Source organism: Mytilus galloprovincialis, chromosome 10 (genome assembly GCF_965363235.1).
Source record: "Mytilus galloprovincialis chromosome 10, xbMytGall1.hap1.1, whole genome shotgun sequence".
NCBI classification, from domain to species: domain Eukaryota; kingdom Metazoa; phylum Mollusca; class Bivalvia; order Mytilida; family Mytilidae; genus Mytilus; species Mytilus galloprovincialis.
The window spans coordinates 69,794,541-69,821,197 of NC_134847.1; the positions used below are offsets into that span (position 1 = coordinate 69,794,541).

The window sequence follows — 26,657 nt, forward strand, 5'->3', positions numbered from 1 at the left end:
CGGCACATCTCCTTATTTTTATATTTAAAGGCAATTATACCATATCTCCTTATTTTTATATTTAAAAAGATGAAAACATGTACTTTAACTATGATAACAAACCTGTATTGTTTTTTTCAAATGATAAATAAGACCTGAGTCAATGAAAATATCTCATTCGAATTAAAATATCTTTTTACTACATGATATATGAAATATGATTTCCCCAACGGCTAGTGCTTAGTCCCAGCTTCTCATAATTGATGTGCTTATGTAAATACATTTATTCTACGTTAAACCTGCAAGATCTATGAGTTTAGACTGTAATTGGTAAATGTTGCTCTATGGCATGAATAAAAGATGTGCAGTAAATGTCATGAAGCAAATTGCATCTGCATAGTTGGCACAGAAAGACGAAATAGAAAAGAATTTAATAAACTAATAACAACTGGTTTATAAATTATACATTTGATATTTATGTGAGCATCACTCGAATCTGAAATACGATCGTCACCATTACAAGTCACGTGACTGTTTTTTACATTATACATTTGATCACGTGAGCATCATTCGAATCTGAAATGATCGTCACCATTACAAGTCACGTCTGTTTCGTTGATAAAAACATTATAACCTTGACACATATACTTCACTAGATAATCAAAAAATTCGGTCCAACTTTCTCGAACTTCCGGTATGAATTCTTCTCCTATAGTATATTCCCAAACGTCAATTAGTGACTTTGAATAAGCTTCAAAATATTCAATTCTAAATCCTTCAAAAGTTGCATGTTTGGCACCTAACATCATCAAATTTTGCTGAATGTGTGTTTTTGGCTGATCCATACTATCTACTAAATCGTCAACAACTCTCATAAATCTATACGCATGTTCCTTGAAGATTGGTGATCTGCGAAGTTCAATCTCGTCCATTTCTCTGAAATACAACCATCATTCAATAACATTATATATAACAAATTTAGCTATTTGTAAAACGTCGTATTTTAATCTTGCTAACATTTATATTGTTCGCATTTTTTATTTTTTATTTTTTTTAACTTGCGTGAGCGAATTAAATGTATACATACCAGAGAAACGTTTTATATCATGATATACATGTACTTATCCTATGTCTTTATATTGAGATTTGCAGATTTGTTAATCGAAAAACTGGGAATGTTACCCGAGGGCATCGATTGTGAAAAATATGACTTTCCGATGATAAAAATGTAATTCATCTTAGACAAGGTTTAATTTTGAAAGTTTATTTTCTCTGATTAAAGCTTTTGTGACATCCTTGAATTGTATGTCCTGATACATGCAATTTCTCATACCTTCATTAGTTTATGATTACATTTATTGATATTATATCAATAAGTAATTATATATCATATGACATTTTTCTTTCTGTTTTAGAATATGAACTTGAAATAAGATCGATGACCTATAATTACTTACACCTATATCATTTGATCACTAGTGGAGAGTCGTCTCATTGGCAATTATGTCACATCCTTTTTTTTTTTTTTTTTTTTTTTTTTTAAATTAATATGATATTGACAGTTTTCGCCGTGTACAATGTGTTGAAACTTTGTTTTAACCGCGTTGCATCGCACGATATAGACTCGATATATTTAGCCATCAGTTTTTACATGTAGCAGAATAAAAAATACGATTTATATACATACAACTTAATATCTTAAACACTATTAGCGTCTGTATTGTCAAGCAAACCGATCATGATAGTTGTCTATTTTGCCAATATGAACACTTTTAAAAAATCAAGTAAACCACCGGTCCGAACAAGACCTCGCTTATGAGTGTACGTATCGATATGCATTTGTTAGACGGTGTGAACATTGTATGTTTATCAATCCGAAATTTTTCTTCTTTTTTGTCGGAGATTATTGTCACAGATAAGATGCAGTATTTAGTTAAGATCTGTACCTTTATAGTCAAATAAAGTAAAACATAGAAACCAATGGGCTGCTAACAATATATGCAGTATTCGGTAAAGATCTGTAACTTGATTTTCATACTTTATGTCCAAATAAAAAAAAAATAGCAACCTATCAAGCAAAAGACGAGTTTATCTTGCTGAACAAGAGTATTCAAGATAAACCAAGACAACACCATGTTATTGCTGTATCATTCATCATGCATTATGGTTTGTTTGATGAAATGCATATAGATCACGCATAAAAGGAACGATTGAAATCGATGTTAGTTCCTTTCGAACAATAAATCATTTAAAATGGTATTTCCTATGTTTGAATTTTACCGTAAACATGGGTTTGTGCTAACTCACTCATTCAAAAGAAATAATAATTGCTTACAAATATTTATGACTTAGTCTAATTCTTTTCCTGCCGCCAATCGATTGGGTTTAGAATAAACCAAATAATTTATGATAAATGAACCGCAAAAAGCAATTTCCTTTACACAAATGCACTGCATGATTTTTTTATCAGACAATAAACCAGACAAAACCATGATAACCTATAGCAAAATTAGACATTAAAAACTATATAAAGAGTAGCTATATAAAACTTTAGTAACTTATAATATTAGATGAGATTTTTCATCAGGTTTTCCTCCGAAATAGATTCTAGATAAATTACTCAAATCAAATCAGATGTGAAGAATTAAATAAGATTTTCTGACTAAAACAATCTGAAAATCTTTAACACATACACCTTACAAGAGTCACGCGTCTATGGCGGAGGTTAAATTTTTAAATTTTTCGGAATATAAACGCCAAATTATTAGTAACCTTTTTTTTTGAAAGATGGCTCTTATATACAATGAATCGAAAATATACCCAGACACTTAATCCTTTATATTTCATTTTTATATAATATGTTTTTGTTTTTGTTTTTGTGTCGTTCGATGTCTGTCTAATTAATAAATGAACTGATTGGTGTTTAACGCCACTTTCTAGCAATTTTGGCTATTCGTAGAACTATTATTTCTATGTAAAATTCGTTTTCACTTTTCGCTACTAAGGTGTACACCTCAACAACGATAAAACCACAAATCGTGGCAATTGAACTTAACCTTCATTCAGTCTCAAGTAACAACGTCTGAATTTGAAAAGATTTCGTCAAAGAGTTTTTAAGTTATTGCATGGACACCGTTTGACAACCGCGCGGCCCATCGTACATCGCTAAATAATAACCAATTTTTCCTTCCGAAATCAGGTTTAAAATTTTAAATTCGTTGACCCTTTTATCGTTATGCGTCTTTTGAATGTAAATTAGCACCAGTTTACATATATATCGATTGCAAGGAGTGTATCATGTACTGTTTGTAGAGGAAAGAAAATACTTCGGACGAAATTATGTAGGTTTTACGTTCATTCTATGCAAATGGTTACTTATATATAGGATTTTCATTTGATAATATTTTAGCAATTATAACTGTTACAGTTAAATGGTTTTCTATAACAGTTAATATTGCAAATGTTCTTATATGCGTTGAGTATCACTGTCTTTTATAAGTTGAAGGTCAAGTTATTAATCATTTTATTTGGAGTCTTGAACTTAACAATTTTGTTTAGATGAAAGGACATCATCTAAACGGTAAGCAGATTCTGTCAGAGTTTTATTTTTATTAAGCGGATCGCTAGAGGATTTATTTATAATTCACGAAATGTATTTGTTATTGGATTGAATATAAATATGAGACACACGCCGGTTGCTATTTTTGTATTCTCCAATCACAAGGTACCATTAAATGGTGATTATGTTGAATATGTCAATCAAATCTAAAGACAGCCAATTAGTAACATATTAACTGAAATATTTGAAAAGCGATATCAAAGGAAATATAAGGTCACTATATCATGTATACTCGGTTGTCTAAAAACAAAACCAATGAAAGAAACATGAACTAGTGTCTGATACGAAACACTCCAGTGACTATATGATGGATGATTGTTTGTCTGAAAAAAAAACCAAAGCAAGAAATAGGAACATGTATCTGATACGGAACACTCGAGTAAATATCTAATGAACATTTTTTTTTGTCTAATACCCCAGTCCCACTAGGCCACGATCGCACTACGATCTGTGAAAAAAATGCAAATTTTGATGATCGTAGTGCGATCGTGTAGATCGCAGTAAGGTCGTATCACGGTCGTGGTGAGGTCTTCAAGATCGTGAAGAGCGTGGCCAACTTTGAACATGTTCAAAACAATCGTGGTGCGGTCGTGGCGAAATCTGGTCGTAGTAGAAGCGTAGTGAGAGCGCACTAAGATCGCAAAGGTCGCTGTACAATCGTAGCGAGAGCGTAGCGAAAGCGTGATTCTATTCTGAGATACTGCGCTACGATCGCACAGCGACGTTATCACGACCTCACTACGACCATCACGTTCTCACTGCGACCCAACTACGCTTCCACTACGACTATACCACGCTGTTCACGATCATTGTACGATTCTATCACGCCCTTGCCGTCCTCATCACGCTCTTCTTACGACCTGACTACGTTCACACTACGACCATCATTCTCATTGTCATTTTCACATAAAATATATCAAAAAGCTCCCTAGATTTTGTTTGTTTGAATGTAATTATCCATTTGCTCTAACGGCTCAACCATGCTTCTCGTTTTTATATAGATTAGACCGTTGGTTTTCCCGTTGAAATGGTTTAACACTAGTAATATGTTGGGTCCTTTATAACGTGCTGATTGATGTGAGCCAAGGCTCCGTGTTGAAGGCCGTACCTTGGCTTATAATAGTTTACTTTTATAAATTGTTTCTTGGATGGAGAGTTGTCTCATTGGCACTCATACCACATCTTCCTATATATATATATTGATACATCTATGTCATCTCTGCTATCGTTCACTAAAATATCGTCATTGAGCTTTATGGACCAGCAATAGGTTGTAATTTAGGTTGTATTGGTCGGTCCGACATCTCTGCTAGATCAGGATTCGTTACTTTGCTCCCTCTGCCTCTACATCAACTCCTACCACCATGCCCACGTGTTCTGGTAGATTTTGGTGGCATGACTGTATGTTTCCGAGAAATCTACGATTTAATCAGAAATAGAAGGAATTGAACTGTATTGATATGGAACACGATGTTGACGTTATTGCTGAGAACGTAGTAAGATCGCGCTATGAACGTAGGCTAATCGTGGTAAGAACGTGTTATAATCGCAGTAAGATCGTGTTGCAATCGGATAACTCGTGGTATGGTCGTAGTGAGAACGTAAAGAGCGTAGAAAGATCTTGATAAGCGTAGTGAGGTCGCAGAATAAGCGCGGTGAGAACGTGGTATAATCGTAGCGGGATCTTTGTAGAAGCGTAGAGGACGTAGTAGCATCGTGAAAGCAACGAAAATTTACATTTTCATGCCGCTCATACCGCGACCTCACCACGATCTAAATTTATTTTAGATCGCGGTGAGCGTGGTGCGATCGTGGTCTAGTGGGACTGGGGCTTAAACAAAACCAATGCAAGAAGCATGAACAAGTATCTGATACAGAGCACTCCAGTGACTGTCTGATAAACACTTGGTTTTCTTAACAAACCAAGGTAAGAATCGTTAACAAGTATCTGATAAGGAGCACTCTATTGACTATCTGAACGACACTTGTTTGTCTAAACAAAACCAATACAAGAAGGATGAACAAGTATCTGATAGGGAACACTCCATTGACTGTCGGATGGACACTTGTTTGTCTTAACAAAACCTATGTTAGAAGCATGAACATATATCTGATACTGAGCACTCCAGTTTCAATCTGAAGGACACTTGGTTTTCTTAACAACCCCAATGCAAGAAGCATTAACATTTATCTGATACGGAGCACTCCAGTTTCAATACGATGTACACTTGGTTGTCTAAACAAAACCAAATTCAAGAAAAAATGGACAAGTATCTGACACGGAACACTCCAGTCAAAATCTCATTGACACTTTGTACTCTAAACAAAACAAAATTCAAGAAGCATGAACATTTATCTGATACCGAACACTCCAGTTTCAATTTGAAGGACACTTGGTTGTCTTTACAATACCAAATACAAGAAGCACTGATATGAATCTGATACGGAACGCTCTATTGACTATCTGATGGACAAAACAACAACGCTTACCCAAATCGCTTGAATACATTTCTTATTTTTGGTTCCTCATAAAATATCCTGAGAAACACTTTAATGCCAGTATTTTCTATATCGTCTGACAACAAAGGCCACGTGCTTCTAATCGTGTCTGTAACTAATTCAGAGAAATCGTTTTCTTCCGGAGGCACATCCGGATTTGTATCTATGACATCTGCAACTTTGCTTCCATCACATCCCATTCCTGGCCAGACGTGGCTGATTATATTCTTTCATAACTGCAAATAAAAGACTAAAGTAATGCTTTGAATAATACACACACACACACACACACACACACACATATATGTATATAAATATATACTCCAGCGACATCCCTTTCGTCGACCGATTAGTTTCAAGTCCTCATTCAGTCATTCAAGTTTGTCACGATATCGATAGCTACGGTATCCCTATCTTAAAAATTTCAGCCCTTTGAAGAAAGTCATGATAGTGTTGAAATCAAGATTGAACTCTTAATAAACTATTTTACTACTTCTGTTATCAAAAGTCTAATCGAAGTTAACGGATTTTTGTTGCGTGTAGTTTTTGATTTCTAAAATCCAGCGTTCAACGTTTAGTCATTCTTATACTTCTGAAAAAAATATGTAATCATATACCTCGATATAAAACAGCAACAATAACAAATGGTGGACCATACTGTGTTATAAAAAATCACCGGTAAATGAAGGCAACAGTAGTATACCGCTTTTCAAAAGTCATAAATCGATAAAGAAAAAACAAATCCGGGTAAAAAACTAAAAGTGAGGGAAACACATCAAATATAAGAAGAACACAACGAAACATCAGAAACATTTAAGTGCAACAAAAATTCAAATGACAATGCAACACACACATAAACAAATTATAAGATAACAATTGCCATTTTCCTGACTTCGTACAGGAATTTAGAACAAAAATCAAAAACAGTTATTCTGTTGCCTTAGAAGGTATATAAATTATAAGCCCATATTGGTTGTTAGAACATACTGACCACTGTCAGCCCAATGGGAAATCAGTTTTTCCCTTCAATTTTTCATTGTAGATATGACTTTTCATATACTGTGAAATTAATGCTATACATTAATGATATTATGGGACATGTAAATTAATTAGTATAGTGAACTCTTGTACTAACAAGTGAAACCCACAAAACAATTTCCGTGGAATAAAAACAAGAGAAAGAAAAAAACTCATGTATCGTTTCTTTTGTTGACTTGTATATTATGAAACAATTGAAAATTGAGAAATTGGTTAAAACCGGGATATGATTTAAAGGTTGTTTAATGTTATCCATTATGGAAAATACACCAGATTTAAGAGTCAGCCTTTTTTAAAAAATATTTTATGTAATATACAATGACTTGATTTATCAATCTAATGAATCTTTAGGGGAAAACATTATAGATACACCTCTCACTTTGAATGTTCAAAACACATAGCAAAGAATTATGAGTATAATTGTCTAACCTATGTTTAAAAGTATTCATAACGTATAACCAAGAATTATGAGTATAATTGTCTAACCTAAGTTTAAAAATATTCATAACGTATAACTAAGAATCATGAGTATAATTGTCTAACCTATGTTTAAAAATATTCATAACGTATAACCAAGAATCATGAGTGTAATTGTCTAACCTAAGTTTAAAATATTCATAACGTATGACCAAAAATCATGAGTATAATTGTCTAACCTATGTTTAAAATATTCATAACGTATAGCAAAGAATCATGAGTGTAATTGTCTAACCTATGTTTAAAAATATTCATAACGTAAAGCAAAGAATCATGAGTATAATTGTCTAATCTATGATTAAAAATATTCATAGCGTATAGCAAAGAATCATGAGTATAATTGTTTAACCTATGTATAAAAATATTCATAACGTATAGCAAAGAATCATGAGTATAATTGTCTAACCTATGTATAAAAATATTCATAACGTATAACTAAGAATCATGAGTATAATTGTCTAACCTATGTATAAAAATATTCATAACGTATAGCAAAGAATCATGAGTATAATTGTCTAACCTATGTTTAAAAATATTCATAACGTATAACTAAGAATCATGAGTATAATTGTCTAACCTATGTTTAAAAATATTCATAACGTATAACCAAGAATCATGAGTGTAATTGTCTAACCTAAGTTTAAAATATACATAACGTATGACCAAAAATCATGAGTATAATTGTCTAACCTATGTTTAAAATATTCATAACGTATAGCAAAGAATCATGAGTGTAATTGTCTAACCTATGTTTAAAAATATTCATAACGTATAGCAAAGAATCATGAGTATAATTGTCTAATCTATGATTAAAAATATTCATAGCGTATAGCAAAGAATCATGAGTATAATTGTCTAACCTTTGTCTAACCTATGTATAAAAATATTCATAACGTATAGCAAAGAATCATGAGTATAATTGTCTAACCTATGTATAAAAATATTCATAACGTATAACTAAGAATCATGAGTATAATTGTCTAACCTATGTTTAAAAATATTCATAACGTATAATCAAGAATCATGAGTATAATTGTCTAATCTATGTTTAAAATATTCATAATGTATAATCAAGAATCATGAGTATAATTGTCTAACCTATGTATAAAAATATTCATAACGTATAATCAAGAATCATGAGTATAATTGTCTAATCTATGTTTAAAATATTCATAATGTATAATCAAGAATCATGAGTATAATTGTCTAACCTATGTATAAAAATATTCATAACGTATAATCAAGAATCATGAGTATAATTGTCTAACCTAAGTTTAAAAATATTCATAACGTATAGCAAAGAATCATGAGTATAATTGTCTGACCTATGTATAAAAATATTCATAACGTATAACCAAGAATTATGAGTTTAATTGTCTAACCTATGTTTAAAAATATTCATAACGTATAGCAAAGAATCATGAGTATAATTGTCTAACCTATGTTTAAAAATATTCATAACGTATAGCAAAGAATCATGAGTATAATTGTCTGACCTATGTATAAAAATATTCATAACGTATAACCAAGAATTATGAGTATAATTGTCTAACCTATGTTTAAAAATATTCATAACGTATAGCAAAGAATCATGAGTATAATTGTCTAACCTATGTATAAAAATATTCATAACGTATAGCAAAGAATCATGAGTATAATTGTCTAACCTATGATTAAAAATATTCATAACGTATAATCAAGAATCATGAGTATAATTGTCTAACCTATATATAAAAATATTCATAACGTATAGCAAAGAATCATGAGTATAATTGTCTAATCTATGTTTAAAAATATTCATAACGTATAGCAAAGAATCATGAGTATAATTGTCTAACCTATGTTTAAAAATATTCATAACGTATGACCAAGAATCATGAGTATAATTGTCTAACCTATGTATAAATGTATTCATAACGTATAGCAAAGAATCATGAGTATTGTCTAACCTATGGATAAAAATATTCATAACGTATAGCAAAGAATCATGAGTATTGTCTAACCTATGTATAAAATTATTCATAACATATAATGATATAACCAAGAATCATGAGTATTCTCTAACCTATGTATAAAATTATTCATAACATATAATGGTATAACCAAGAATCATGAGTATTGTCTAACCTATGTATAGAAATATTAAGGAAATGTGTATTGATTGCCATTGAGACCTATTAATTAAAGACCATAGGGCAATGATGCGAACTATTTTCGATCCCGTTATGATATTGTCAATCGATTGGTTTATATGTATCTCAAATCAGACTGATTTTCTTCTATACATGTTAAGGCACCATTTTTCATTAGAAACATGATAGTTGTCATTAATCAGTTGCAACATATATCAACACCCTAGACGTCCATTATCTTGTCATGCAACACTATTATTAACTGTATGATTAAAAAAATAATGTGAAAAAATAATGGCGATGAAGCTTGTCATTTTAATGCTATATTTTACATGGCCATAAAAGAGGGAGGTTTGGCATGCCACAAAACCAGGTTCAACCCACCGTTTTTTCCTTTAAAAATGTCCTGTACCAAGTCAGGAGTATGGCCATTGTTATATTATAGTTCGTTTCTGTGTGTGTGTTACATTTTAACGTTGTGTTTGCGTTGAGTCGTTTGTTTTCTCTTATTTTTAAGTGTGTATTCACATTACTATAAGACGTGTCACGGAACTTATCTATCCCAAATTCATGTATTTTGTTTTGATAATATATTTGTTATTCTTGTAGGATTTTTTCTAATTCTTAGTCCGTTTCTCTCTCTCTGTGTGTGTGTGTGTGTGTGTGTGTGTGTGTGTGTTACATTTTAATGTTGTGTCGTTGTTCTCGTCTTATATTTAATGTTTCCCCTCAGTTTTAGTTTGTTACACCGATTTTGTTTTTTGTCCATGGATTTATGAGTTTTGAACAGCGGTATACTACTGTTGCCCTTAATTTAGGTTAATCTAATTGAGAGAAAAAAGTAGGGATGGTTATTGAGATATAATAAACTTAAGTAATAACCAAAGGACATTTATAAAAGAAAATTGCAATTAAGCAATAAAAGAGGGATTAAAGATACCAAAGTAACATTCCAACCACTAAGTTGAAAACAAACTGTATATGCCATTTCTTCTTTGATGGTGAATTGTCTGTCATTGGCAATCATACCACATGTTCTTATTCTTATATTGACAATAAAATAACTTTTATTTTTCTTTCGTGGATAGGGTCAACAATTACTGTATATAAGATATATTAGTAAAAACTACAATATTCAAAAGTTTACAACATTTGACGCAATTGTTGTTTTTTTTTTTTCATCTCAGCTTTTTAACACGGATTTATTTTCTTCGTACCGTTAAAGTACAATGAAATATGTTATTCACAAAACCTATTATAGAACCCGTTATCACCACATCGCAAACAATCGATAATTGCTAAATTATTAATTATAAATTCTGTTATAAATTTAAAATTAAACAAATAATTTAACGATTTATTGAAAAATAATCAGTTTTGTATTGACGAGCAGAGTAAAACCTTTCATTGATACAATCAGAAAGAATAACATTAAAACATTAAAACTATTAAAATTAAGAGAAAATCACATAATGAAAACCAATATTGATTGAAAGATAAGCAGTGTAAACCAATAACTCTAGTGTAAACCTTTACATAACAACAACCAAAAGAATGACATTAAAATTAAAACTATTAAAAGTAAAGTAAAGGAAAATCAAAGAATAAAAGCAAAATGGATTATTTTATAATATTCAATTTCTTTTTATCGAAACAAGAAACTTTTAAATACTTTCAATATCGGTATGAAAGAAGATGGTCTTGGTTGGGGTCTATCATTTCTTTTAACCATTTTTTCTCAATTTGTTTACTTTTTTACCTTCTATTCTGTATTCTTTATATTTCAAACCCCATTAGTTGTAAACTTAACTATTTTGTCTTTATTTTATTTTTTGCCTATTACTCTGCAGGTTTTGTCCGTTCTGTATTCATCCAAACCCTCACTGTACTAACTTTAATGATTGCATTTTATAACCTTAATATTTAGACATTGTATATACTTATATTGACAGAGAACCTTGGTCATATTTGTTTTTCTCTAGTGACCATGGAATCCAGTATGGTATGGTTTGCATTAGCATTATAATCCTACTTATGTTTGTTTTACTTTGGTGACCATGAAATTCAGTATTTGTATGGATTGCATTGGTGTTATCCGACTTAAGTGTGTTTCACTCTGGTGACCATATTGCATGGAATTCAATATTTTTATTTGTTGTATTGGTGTAATTCGTTATATCTTTGGTAGCCATCTTCTTGGCTTACAAAACATTGAATGATTGAAATACTACGGCTTTTCTATCTCAGAAATAGATTACTTTAGCTGCATTTGGCAGAACTTTAGGAATTTTTGGTCCTCATTGTTCTTCAACTTTGTACTTTATTTCGTCTTTTTAAAATCAAAAGATTCTGAAATGGTCCATTGCATTATATTTGAAATGTTTTATATTGATTTAATGTATATGTGTTTAGAAGTCGTTTTACAGTTCAGGATTATGGTGTTGCTTGTATGATGAATTTTCATAACAGTGAATGTATTATGAATTACTTCTTATTATCAACAACTATTATTTTCAGCTAATCTATACTGCAACATCTGATATCATGTCAGTTATGGTACATAAAAATATTGTCTGTTTATATTCAGCTAGTAAAGAGATATAAGTCCAAGTCACAATTTGTACTAAATAAACCATTAAAGGTAAAAGTACGATCTTCAACACGGAGCTACTCTGTAGTAAAAGGTCTGTAATTAAAGTGATGTAAACAGTAATTTCCCATAACTCTCATAACTAAACAGTAAAGAACCGAATAATGCAAGCTGACAATTATTTTGTTAAATTATGACTTCAAACGTTAGGTTTAATTTCCTTGAGGGGGAAAATGTTGATTCACATAATTTCTAGTAGTAGATACAACGATGGGGAAAAACAAGAATGAGCAGATTGTTTGAGTAAGAGTAATCCATAAAAACGCTTTAGATGAATGCAATTCATGAAGTGTTGTTTTTTTCTTTTTTCGTTCGATTGTTTTATTTATCATGATAACAACTCTATATCATAATAAAAAAAAAAAAACTCAGATTAAAAAAAATATTGAACTAACCCTTATGGAACAGTTGGTTGCTTGTTCTCATGTTTGTAGTATAGCTTGATTATTTGTAACCTCAATTCCTTTTCTTCAGCAGGTAACGAAGAGAAGTTTCGTGAATGAATAAAAGTGGCCGCTAGAAATAACGGAAACACTATTATTTTCGATATCACGATGTCATCTTTGTTGTTGAAAAGAGGTCTTACGCCTGTAATTGATAATCACTTAATTATCTAGAAAAAATATTCAGTAAAAACTGACGACATAGAGGACAGTAGTTATTTCAATGTCCCTAAGAAAAAAGCAGTTTAAAACAAACAATACTGATGAATTGAACGTAAGTCAATGCAGTTTATGCCTTCTTACTGTAAACAAGTCGAAATCTGATATAGTTCAGCATAATTGATTTGAATAAAAAGACAGGCAAAGTAAATGTTAATGATACAATGTCCCTAAGAACAAAAATAGTTTTAAGCAAACAATACTGATGAATTGAACGTACGTCAATGCAGTATGTGCCTTCTTACTGTAAACAAGACGAAATCTGATATAGTTTAGCATACTTGATTCGAAAAAAAAGACATGCAGATCATATGTCAATAATAAAGCCGAAGTCGACTTTCCCAAATTGACATCTATAGGGCAGCATACAATCTTCAGAAAGAGAACAAATGTATGGTAAGCTCTAAATCGTCACGATTGTATTCCTATACAGTCAAGTATCTTTCTAATCGTAAAAGAAATTTTGTAATCTTGAAAAAAGTTTATATTCCTCTAGTGACTAGTTTTGCAACCTAATATAACTTTATAAACTGTGGCATACAATAGTAGTCAGACAATAAGATATGATCAAGAGTATTCATTTTCCAGCTAGCAATTGATTGTCATAGATTAACAGCAGAACACATTAATTTAATAAAACAGAATGTCTATATAAAACACATTTCGCAGTTTCTACCTTTTAAAAGTATTTCGATAGATTATTTGCTGTTACTAATGCTCCAGACAATTTAATTTTAACTGAAAAAGTACAGCAAATTAACAGAAATATTGAGATGGATCAAATTGTGGCAAGCATTGATAAAGATTTGATATTTTCTTTTACATTTTGCTTTCTACTTATTATAGATCATAGTTTTGGATCGATCATTGTTTGAAAGTAAACATTTGGTCTTTGAGTTTGTATATTTATTTACCCATTTTGTTGTTGACTACAACCAAGTGATCTTACAAAAACTTGAGAGAGTTTCAATGAAATAAAATATTTAGTTGACCCTGACCTGTGTAGAGGGTTGTATAGGTTTTTTTCTTTTTAATTTGAATAACTTGTCTATCACTGTTCTGAGATTTACAACCATTTTTTTATTTTTCTCATTTACATCATGAGCATCTGAAGTAAAAACCAAAGGATCAAAACGACTATAATATTTCTTGACATTTATCAAAAGTGTTTTGACCTAATAGGATAATGAATAATGACTTAAAACAATTAACCGTTTTCCAACTTTTGTGTGGGTTTGTCTCGTTTTAGAAATATAAGTAGCCTTTCTATGTATAATTAGATATATCGTATTTTATAGCCCTAACATTTTGCATTGTTTTGACTTTGTATCCATCCTGACACGAAGGGTTTAGTGAGCTTGATCACGGGCCTTTAGCTGTTTTCTGCTTTCGTACGGGTTGTTGTTGCTTTGATACATTCCCCGTTTTCCTTCTCAATTCTATTCTCATCATTAGGTGTCGGTCGTCCGTCCGTTATGTATTTTCAACAATCTTCTCCTTTGAACAACTGGGTCCTTTGGAACCAAAATTAATTACAATTATTATTAGGATATAGTGTTTTTAAAATATTCTCAATTATCCTACCAGCCCACCAACTTGACCGGCAAAGCTAAAATTGGAACATATCAGTAAAATTCAAGTATTGACGACTATCTTTAAAACCGCTATATCTGAAGACAGTGGCACACATGTGTAGAATCTCAAAATTGTCAGACGACTTAAAGGAATTATTACCCGTAAATGAAACAAAAAAGCAAAAACGATCAGCAAGATTTCATCAGCAAAAATAGAAATTGTCAATGAACATCTTATCTGAGTGTTTGGCGATTATCATTTTTTTTTTCATAAACTAAAAAAGATAGGTCAAAATGACAGCAATCTTCTTTTTGTTTTACCTATAACCCTCCTGAATATTGTAATAACATTCAATACAAATACTTTCAGGTGACTGGTATTGTCAGACAACTTTTTATAGCCATCATTTAATGATTTTTGTTCACTTTTGCGTGTCCATGGTGAGGATGCACAAAGATTCAGGTTAACGACACCAGAGTCTCTAGTTTTAGGCATATTAAGAAATATTTTACAGTTGAAGAATACAACAGATAACTTTTTATTTCTTATAAATCTATTTTAAAGACAACAGGCATTTCTAACGAACGGTTTCAAAATTAACATCTTAAAGAATAAAAGTTATTTGCAGCAGTTTAAGTTCAACATAAACAAGTTTTCCTTACACCTCTTAACCTTTTCCAGCTATGATTAATTCTTCTATCTTTCACCTTTCATAACTTACCAATGGAAAAAAAAGTAAATAACAAAAAAGAATTTCAAGGTCTAGTCCATTTGAAAGATAATAAAAAGAGAATTGTTTAAAAACGTACAATATTTCACATATATATGACTGTAGCCAAGATGCGTGCAGATTAAAATAATTAAGATTTTATAAATTATTTAACTAAAGATTTTATTCACTTATAGTTCTTTCGCAGCAAGTCAAAACATATCTGCTACACATTTAAAACATCAAGATTAGCCTTACATTATCTACATTAAAGGTAACAAAAAAAAAAAACATAACAAAAATACGTTCTACTTACATGGTGGATTGCTTATAACATATGTATATGAATCTGAAGCTGATATTAATAAATCCCGTTCTAAAATTTCAATATCAATTTAATGCTTATTTCCTTACGTCCGTATTGATCTATGTAAATTGTAATATATACACCAGGTTACCATTAGTTTTTTAACCAATACATGAACTTTTTCAATTTACCTTTTGTGCAAATAAATACTAAGAGGATATTATCCGTGCACAACGATTTTCAGGGTTTACTGTGAAAAGTAAAAATCACTTAATGGATTGAGTATACGGTACCATAGATTAATTACATTTTTGTAAAAGTCTATGTTATTCCTAAGTGTTTATTTAATAATTGGAAGGACCAAATCAATGAGTTTCTATGTTAACTATTTTTGAGTTATTTGATTGGTATAATGAGCTGAATCAACGCGAATTTAGTATTTGGATGAAAGTGCAATCGAAGAGAAATGCAAACAATTTTGATATTTACCATTATGCTTTTACACCAATTAACGTTATATCGATCAACTTCTGTAAACATTTACAACAATACAGTTATTTCAAAAGGAATATTTTTTAAATACAAAATAAAACCCACCAAATTACCAAGAAGATCAATATTTACCGATCATTTACATATGGTAAGAAAGGAAAATCATCCAACTCTATAAGGAATAATAAAAAAAGAAGTGACATAAATGTACTCTTATAAATCTATAGTAAAAAAACGTAATCAAAATGTGGAAAGTATCATATTTTCTAGAAAAAATGGCATACTTTTTAAATGCCATTTATCTGGTTTTTTTTCTTTGAGTGTTACAAATGAGTCTTTTGTGGAGGAAACACGAGTCTGGCGTATACAATTGTAATCCTGGTATCTATGATGAGATTATTTCATGAGATTCTTTAGATTAGTTTTGAGGAAATTTCAACTCGTATGGTATTCATGGAAAGTTAATTTAATGCCATCATGAATTGAAAACGATCTCAAATGCCTTAAAGTTAATCTGACATGCATGGATAAAGGAAGATGTGGTATGAGCGCCAATGAGACAACTCTCCATCCAGGTCACAATTTATAAAAGTAAACCATTATAGTTCAAGGTACGGTCTTCAACACGGAGTCCGTGGCTCACACCAAACAGCAAACTATAAAGGGCCCCCAAAACAATACTAGAGTAAAACCATTCAAACGTGAAAACTAACGGTCTAATCTATTTAGAAAATACATGTATATTAAATTTTATGATATCTTTTATATATTTTCTTGCTATAGATTTAATGGCGCTGAGGCCTTTTGCTGTCAATAAATCACGATTACTTCCACTCTCTTTTCATGCAAAAAAGTACTGTTTACCTCAATTAAAAAAACAGCTACAAAGATATCTGAAATAAATTTACCAATAACTAATTGTCCGTAAACAAATTGTACTCTTTTTTCCTCGATGAAAATTCATTGCTGGATCTATTATTTTTGTGATAAGTTTTAACAGTTTCAGAATAATAGCTTTTTCCATATAAAAACACGGAACTTCGTTATGATTGCCAATAAGATAACGCTCAACCAAAAGACCAACGGAAAAGGATTTAAATAATTTATTATAGGTCAAGGTACGACCTTCAACAAGGTGCATAACACCAACCATTTAGCTATAAAAGGTTGTGGAAAAACACTAGAAACAAACAACTGAGAGAGAGAGAGAGGGAGAGAGTTAAGCTAGCAGTAATATTTAAGAATTGAATGCTTCTTTTTGTAAATTTATTGGGGTGTAAAAGCGTTGACCGAAGTACATTTTGTATGAAGCGCGGAAGCGCTTCATTCTAAAAATGTACGCACGGTCAACGCTTTTACAACCCTATAAAGTTACAAAAAGAAGCATTCAATGCTTATAATTGCATTTTTTAGCTATGATCATGAAAACACAAATTTTATATATTTTATTATTTAATTCACCTGTGGACTTTATTGTTGGAGCACGTGTTATAATGAATGAAAAGTTGTATTGAGCAATGCAACTGCTTACTGAATAACACGTGATGTGCAGTTAGCCAATCAGAATAAAATATTATAATGAAACATACATCTAATGTAATTATTTAAGCTTATAAATTGAACCAAAAATGACAGACGACAAAAAATGTCTAACACTAGACTACAATCACCTGTCTTGTTAAGGAACCGACAATGTGTCGGGGTTAATATTGAATTCTAATATGACGTGCTTCTTTCGCTTTGTAAACAACACCGTGATAAAATTCTCGATATATCTATACTTAGCGCAGACTCCAAGCTGTACACAAATGGCTGTTTAAATATGCCTCCCACGTAAATCCACATGTATCGTAACCTATGTGTAAACGGTTGTGGATTTCGCTGTGTTAACAATTACAATTGAATAAAACCTTAAGAACATTTATTCTGATTCTGATGCATAACAAAAAGAATTTACACATTAGAGAACGGAAAAATGGACAAAAACAAAATAAATTAAAATTCCGCGAAATTCCAGTAATGATTTTTGCGCATTAACGTCATTTCAAAACATGACGTCATACGAATGAAAACGTTAAAGCTGAAGGTTTTTCTATTGCGTTTACCTTCTAAACTCGGATACAATTGCATTAAAATAAAGTATTGAGGTAGGTGTTGCTTGTTTTCTGTTCTATTGCATTATTCGCACATTTACTGATTTCAGCAAGTCAACATGGCGGCTCCTTGGTTACAACATGTCAACAGTGAATTTGATGGTAGCTTACGATAAAAAATGTAAATTTAAAATTGCAAATGTTGGGTTTACTGAGAAGTAAAAAAAGTAATCACATTTTTTTCTAGCCGTTAGTTAAGAAATCATTCATGCAGGTTTATTAGATTTGTTTTACATTTATCGAACAGTGGGTAAAATAGAACAGCCACACACACGGTATTCCCATCATCGCTTCAGTTTTTTAATGATCGTATTTGTCCTATTAGAATCAAAATAATTCATGGAAGCCATAGATTTGTTGTAAATTTACACATGGCCTGGGCCGTGATATTCGTTAATTTTATCCCTCGCTAACGCTCAGGATAAAATTCGAATATCACGGCCCAGGCCATGTGTAAATTTCCAACAAATCTATGGCTTCCATGAATTATTTCTTAAATAAAGAGATTGGGTAATCAGACAACTACTGAGCAATAAAAGATCTCAAACATGATTGTAATCGTCCAACACACTCTTGAAATGGACAAACTATAAAGGTATTGGCATTTCAGATCGGCACGAAGAATGTAAAACATAATCACTACAAACCACTAAAGTCTGAAATGGCCTATATCTGTACTCGACTGTACTGATTTTTACTCGATCAGTCTGAATTGGTCTGACTTTTACTTGACATTACTCGACCCCAGTCTGAACCATACTTGACTGTACGGAATCGTACTTAACCCTTATCTTTGCCGTTGAAAATAGTCTGAACTATTGCTCGACCAGTCTGAAACAGTCTTAACCCATTCTCGACACGTACTCGACCTATTTTACCAGTCTAAACCATACTTAACCAAAGGTCTGAACAATACTCGACCAGTCTGAACCATACTAGACCAAAAAACCTCTACTTTTTTAACTGTTAAAATAAATTTCTTTTTAACTGACATATATAACAACAGCCAACATAATTTATAAAAATATTTAACCTTATAAAAGAAATATATATCTGATTATATTTAGGATAAAAAAAAAATGTACTATATATAACTTATATCAAAAAGGGATAAACTTAAATAAATAAATAAAATTGTTTTTCTGATTAGTGGTGAAATATAAAGTATAACCTCTGCTTGGGGGCAAACTCATAAATAAGATCACACCTTGTCAGAGGTATTAAATTCTAAATAACATTGATTCAAAATTGAAACATCCTGTTTAAATTAAATAACAAGGCCTCTCGAATATACATGTATGAACTAGATAAGTAATACACGAATTTAAGAAAATAGGACTTTCTTTTTACCTGTAAAACACACATGTACTGAGGTAATTAGAACATATTAAAGTGCTTTGTACGCCATGTATATTTGACAAAAAAATACTTAAATCAATTGAAATTTTTTTTTACTGTTACTTTGGAATACATTTCCTTTTTTTAAAAGGTTATCAAGGATTGCTATGGAAATTCTATTATAATGATTATATAAAATTCTTGGTTTAATAAAACAAAACAATTAAGCTCTCATTTTTTTTAAAATTAATTAAGTTGCTTAATATACTATTTTATATATATCTTAATAAAAAAAACATTCACTGCATTATTACCTGAACTGAACTGACACCATAAATCTATACTAGGCTTAAGTTAATGGTGAAAATAGTCCAGTTACCATAAAATACTTCCGAAATATTCATAAAATTTTGAATAATATTGAAAATATTAGTCACAATTCATTTTTTTTGGATTATTTGATCAGCTTGTTTTATTAATATTTTAAAAGTTGATATATATTATTATGTAGGTGTTGATAAATATTGAGTTGAAGTTATAGTATGATCGATTATTGTGAAATTTTTATTTCAATACTGTATTGACTACATTTTTAATTTCAAGTTGTTGTTCAAATTTCATTTTTATTAAAAGAAATCCTAAATTGATAAAGTTCAGTTGATAGATACAAAGAATAGGTCTAGTTTGGTTAAGACTTGCTCGAGTATGGTTCAGACTAGGTCGAGTATGGTTCAGACTAGGTTGAGTACGGTTCAGACTCGTATAAAACGGTTAAGTACTGGTCAAGTACACATTCAGACTGTTAAGTATGGTTCAGACTACAGTCGAGTATTATCAAGTAAATCTCAGACGAATTCAAAATGGTCGAGTAAAAATCAGTACAGTCAAGTACAGATATAGGCCATTTCAGACTTTTAATGGTTTGTAGTGAATAGAAAGAAGTACCGCCAATAAATAGGTTCAATTTTAACTTGTGAATATATTAGCTTTCCCAGTCCAAAAATAATATGTACAACCTTCAATATTTTATTGTAACGACGTAGTAAGTGTTCTTTCAAAAGCATGAACAGTTGGATTCCTAAAAAGAAGATGTCGACAGGACCTATGCCCATATGTGTTGATAGCGTGGAAAAGGTATGATATTAATTAATCTATTATTTGTTAGGTAATTGAAAATCATATCAATGTTAGTATGGTTAAAAAAACATGATATTCCAAGATCTTAATGCATTGTTTTACTGATATCATTGTACAAGAATTCGAATAACCAATAAGTGAAAATTGATCATATCTTAATATACAAGCTCAATAAACACCCCAAAATATTTTATTGGTTATGACCAAACTTCAAAATGAATTGGTGTGGTTATTGACTGATGAAGTTAAAGTTTTCTGTAAAAAGTAAAATAAAAAAACTATCGCACTCTAAGGAAAACTCAAACCGGATAGTCTCTTATCAAAGGGCAAAAACAAGCTCAAAATATCAAACAGATGGAAATCAACTGTCAGATTGATTTGGCACATGTATTTAGAAATTGTTTGAGTAAAACTAGTTTTAAGCTAGCTAAATATCTCAGTTTTATGACAGTCGCTCACTCAGTTTTGTCAATATTAACGAGGTATAAGCACATGTCATACAAGAAGGTTGTTAATCTAGCTATAACACCAGGCAAAAACCACAATTTCTTTTGGAAAATTCCTGTTCCAAGTTAGTAATATGACAGTTGTTTTCCATTAGATCCGTTGGTTAGTAATATGACAGTTGTTTTCCATTAGATCTGTTGGTTAGTAATATGACAGTTGTTTTCCAATAGATCCGTTGGTTAGTATTATGACAGTTGTTTTCCATTAGATCTGTTGGTTAGTAATATGACAGTTGTTTTCCATTAGATCCGTTGGTTAGCAATATGACAGTTGTTTTCCAATAGATCCGTTGGTTAGTAATATGACAGTTGTTTTCCATTAGATCCGTTGGTTAGTAATATGACAGTTGTTTTCCAATAGATCCGTTGGTTAGGAATATGACAGTTGTTTTCCATTAGATCCGTTGATTAGTAACATGACAGTTGTTTTCCAATAGATCCGTTGGTTAGCAATATGACAGTTGTTTTCCATTAGATCTGTTGGTTAGTAATATGACAGTTTTTTCTAATAGATCCGTTGGTTAGTAATATGATAGTTGTTTTCCATTAGATCTGTTGGTTAGTTATATGACAGTTGTTTTCCAATAGATCCGTTGGTTAGTAATATGACAGTTGTTTTCCAATAGATCCTTTGGTTAATAATGAGACAGTTGTTTTCCATTAGATCTGTTGGTTAGTAATATGACAGTTGTTTTCCGATCCGTTGGTTAGTAATATGACAGTTGTTTTCCAATAGATCCGTTGGTTAGTAATATGACAGTTGTTTTCCATTAGATCTGTTGGTTAGTAATATGACAGTTGTTTTCCAATAGATCCGTTGGTTAGTAATATGACAGTTGTTTTCCATTATATCCGTTGGTTAGTAATATGACAGTTGTTTTCCAATAGATCCGTTGGTTAGTAATATGACAGTTGTTTTCCATTAGATCTGTTGGTTAGTGATATGACAGTTGTTTTCCAATAGATCCGTTGGTTAGTAATATGACAGTTGTTTTCCATTAGATCCGATGGTTAGTAATATGACAGTTGTTTTCCAATAGATTTGTTGGTTAGGAATATGACATTTGTTTTCCATTATATCTGTTGGTTAGTAATATGACAGTTGTTTTCCAATAGATCCGTTGGTTAGTAATATGACAGTTGTTTTCCATTAGATCCGTTGGTTACTAATATGACAGTTGTTTTCCAATAGATCTGTTGGTTAGTAATATGACAGTTGTTTTCCATTAGATCTGTTGGTTAGTAATATGACAGTTGTTTTCCAATAGATCCGTTGGTTAGTAATATGACAGTTGTTTTCCATTAGATCCGTTGGTTAGTAATATGACAGTTGTTTTCCTATAGATCCGTTGGTTAGTAATATGACAGTTGTTTTCCAATAGATCCGTTGGTTAGTAATATGACAGTTGTTTTCCATTAGATCTGTTGATTAGTAATATGACAGTTGTTTTCCAATAGATCCGTTGGTTAGTAATATGACAGTTGTTTTCCATTAGATCTGTTGGTTAGTAATATGACAGTTGTTTTCCAATAGATCCGTTGGTTAGTAATATGACAGTTGTTTTCCATTAGATCCGTTGGTTAGTAATATGACAGTTGTTTTCCTATAGATCCGTTGGTTAGTAATATGACAGTTGTTTTCCAATAGATCCGTTGGTTAGTAATATGACAGTTGTTTTCCATTAGATCTGTTGATTAGTAATATGACAGTTGTTTTCCAATAGATCCGTTGGTTAGTAATATGACAGTTGTTTTTCTTTAGATCCATTGGTTAGTAATATGACAGTTGTTTTCCTTTAGATCCGTTGGTTAGTAATATGACAGTTGTTTTCCTTTAGATCCGTTGGTTAGTAATATGACAGTTGTTTTCCAATAGATCTGTTGGTTAGTAATATGACAGTTGTTTTCCAATAGATCAGTTAGTTAGTAATATGACAGTTGTTTTCCAATATATCCGTTGGTTAGTAATATGACAGTTGTTTTCCATTAGATCCGTTGGTTAGTAATATGACAGTTGTTTTTCTTTAGATCCGTTGGTTAGTAATATGACAGTTGTTTTCCTTTAGATCCGTTGGTTAGTAATATGACATTTGTTTTCCTTTAGATCCGTTGGTTAGTAATATGACAGTTGTTTTCCAATAGATCCGTTGGTTAGTAATATGACAGTTGTTTTCCTTTAGATCTGTTGGGTTCAGAATCTTTGATTTTCTCAGTTTTAATGTTCTTACTTTGGTGATTGGTATTTTTGTTATTTTTTTTTTTATTTAATTTGGTGACGTTCCCCATCCACACCTTGTTTTATCTAAACTGCTCACCCTTTTCAAAAATCAATTTATGTCATACTTGTCAACGAAACCTTTTAATTGTCAATAATCAGTAGAAGTTATTCAAAATTTGCTTTTCTGTCAGTTTAGCAGTAACACTGATTGAAATTTCGTAGTCTGTCCGTTTGTTTCACGACATTCTTCTATAAATAATCATCAAACTTCATTTGGTTCTAATCATCATGCGGTACTGAGCACCAGTTTTATTATAACAATTTTGCTTGATTAATAGTCATGACATTAACATTCAAAGACATTCATCATTGCTTATGACAAGATTTTCATTTTTTTTTGTGGAGAACATATCGAACAACAATATATGGATTGTTATTTATTCAGCAACTGATCATGAACACTTTTATTGTTGTTTTTTTATCCATATAATGAATTAACACGAATTAAGTTATATTCACAAAAAGGCCATTGCCTGTTGTATTTCTGAATGTCAGCTTTACTAGAAAAAGAAATTTCTAACCATTCTAAGATTCGCTTCTCACTATTTTTAATATGATATTTATAATTTATAATTTATTCATCTCTTCGAAAATTTTACGGATGCCATCACGAGTTGGTTGACCGTTATGGAATAACAGTTTCACAAATGATATGTTCCTTACGTCGTAACTACAATCCCCGTCCCTTTCATGAATGTGACCTACCGAATAAGACCGGATTTGTTATGAAATAAGCAACGTGACGGGTGCCACATGTGGAGCAGGATCTGCTTACCCTTCCGGAGCACCTGAGATCGCCCCTTGTTTTTGGTGGGGTTCGTGTTGTTTATTCTTTAGTTTTCTATGTTGTGTCATGTGAACTATTGTTTGTCTATTTGTCATTTTCATGTTTAGCCATGGCGTTGTCAGTTTATTTTCTATCTATGAGTTTGACTGTCCCTCTGGTATCTTTCGTCGTCCCTCTTTTACACTTTAGCAAGAAAAAATCAAAAATAACAAAATCAAATAACGTATGTACATTTGTAAATATAAATTGTGATAAAACTATAAAATTTGACAACAGAATAGTTAGGGAAAGAATATGGGGATGAGAGCAGATTCTGAGATCGTAGTCTTGAATCCCTGTACTGTACTGCATGATACTTTTTGTTGTGGCAGATGATTCAAATTCATTACTGTTCGTGGATAAAATTAATATGCTAACTGTCTTTAGATGTTTGTATTTCTATTTGCCTAAATAAGTGTGGATTACTATGTCTGGTTCTATTGTCTAGTGGGATCAAAAGGTTATGTGTAGGGACTGCAACAATTTCATGAATAATTTCGAGTGGGTACCAATCTGCCATCATTTCAGTAACTGAGCTGGTGTTATGGAAGCGATTGCATGAGAAGCGTGCTGCTCTTCTCTGAACTTTTTCGATTTGTGAAATTTGCTGTTTGATGTGGGTCCCAAATTGTTGAGCAGTACTCTAATTTTGGTCGGACAAGAGCTGTATATGCATGAGCTTTAACTTTCGGTAAGGCTTTTAGGTTTCTACGAATAAATCAAAGGGACTGGTTTGCTTTTGATGTCATGTCATCGATAGGTTTGTCCCATTTTAAATTTGATTAAAGAGTTAGGCCTAAATATTTTGTAGAGTTGACTTTTTTGAGTGATTGTGTAATTTATAAGTGAAGTCTAAAGGTTTGCGTTTTTGAGTTACATTGAAAATGTTTCACTTATCAGGGTGAAAATGCATGAGCCAGTCCTGCTCCCACCTGCCGGCCACTTCTAAGTCAGACTGTCATCTGCGTCATCTGTTTTGTTTAATTTCCCTATAAATAATGCTATCATCTGCAAACAATCTTAATGTACTATGTTCCATATATTCTGCCAAATCATTAATAAAGATCAAAAATAAATTTGAACCAAGCACTGTGCCTTGGGGTACCCTAGATGTTACAGGAACTTTATTTGATGTTTCACCTTTAACTTAGACTACTGTCTGTGTTTTGTTTTTTAAGAAATCTTGAATGATATGCATTGCAATTTATAGAAACCAATTTTATACATGAGGTGGTTGTGTGAAATTTTATCAAATGCTTTTGCAAAATACATTATTATAATGTCTATTTGAATGTTTTTATTATTTGAATTTGCAAGATCTTGAATAAATGAATTAGCTATTTTCACAGAGATGGGAGGATCAAAAACCATGTTGATAGTCATATAGTATTTTTTCCCCAGATGTTTCATTATACTACTAGCTACAACATGTTTAATAGTTTGCATCAGATGCAAGTCAATTTATTGGTCGATAGTTTATAGGATCGTGTTTGTCGCCTTTTTTTAATGATGGACATACACTTGCGTGACGCCAGTCGTCTAAGATCTTTCCAGAGTTCAGTGATGTTTGGAATATGATTGATACGATGGGAGTGATAGATGATTTACATTCTTTTAAAATTTGTCCATGGATGAGATCAGTCCCAGCGGCTTTGTTGATATTGATATTATTTAGAAGATTTTCTATGCCGTATTATTGTATCTTAATATCAGGCATCTGTGGATTTTTACTGACGCCCTTATCTGGTATTGGGTCATCTGTTACAGGTGTGTATGCTAATTTGAACAGTGTATTTAAAATGTTAGTTTTTGCTTTTGAGTCAGATGTTAGTGAGCCCTCTTTTCGGAGTAGTGATATGTAAGAGCTTTCAGACGTTTGTGTTTTTATATAACTAAACAGATTTTTCTAGAAGCTCTTTGATATAGTAGTAGGGTTGTCATCAACTGGTATACCACATATCATATTTCCAATATAGTTCCAATATGATGTTCTTTGTTGTTTTTGTATATCATGTTTCAGCTTTTTGAGTTGGTCTAGTTTCCCTTTGCCTTTCAATTCGTACTTTTGATTATTTTTTCTTGTACTTTTTCATTTGCCGTCTAATACTGTCTGTTATCCAAGGTAAATTTTTGCCGTTTCTCATCATTTTCTGTGGTATGTTCTCAGTGATAGTGTTTTGTAATGAGTTTTAAAATATTAACCAAAGTGTATTTGTATCTTCACTAATTTTTTTATGTATGATCTTTTGATATATTTTATCTATATTCTCTTTTATTTTT

The 26,657-nt window shown here is 31.3% G+C and overlaps 1 protein-coding gene across 2 annotated transcripts in view; it reads right to left on the reverse strand.

Moving 5' to 3' along the window:
- Window positions 1-305: 305 nt before the first annotated feature.
- The window catches only part of LOC143048257 (neuroglobin-like), a 47,137-nt gene continuing 20,785 nt past the window's right edge, over window positions 306-26,657 (reverse strand). The window contains exons 1-3 of one of the 2 annotated variants that reach the window (XM_076221823.1): window positions 15,657-15,893; window positions 6,089-6,333; window positions 306-915 (exon numbers count right to left, since the gene is read on the reverse strand). In XM_076221823.1, the coding sequence (XP_076077938.1) occupies window positions 546-915; window positions 6,089-6,297 (579 nt within the window). In that variant the 5' untranslated portion in view covers window positions 6,298-6,333; window positions 15,657-15,893 and the 3' untranslated portion in view covers window positions 306-545. Of the gene's footprint in view, window positions 916-6,088; window positions 6,334-15,656; window positions 15,894-26,657 lie in introns of those variants that run through there. The other variant, XM_076221822.1, reaches the window with a different exon arrangement.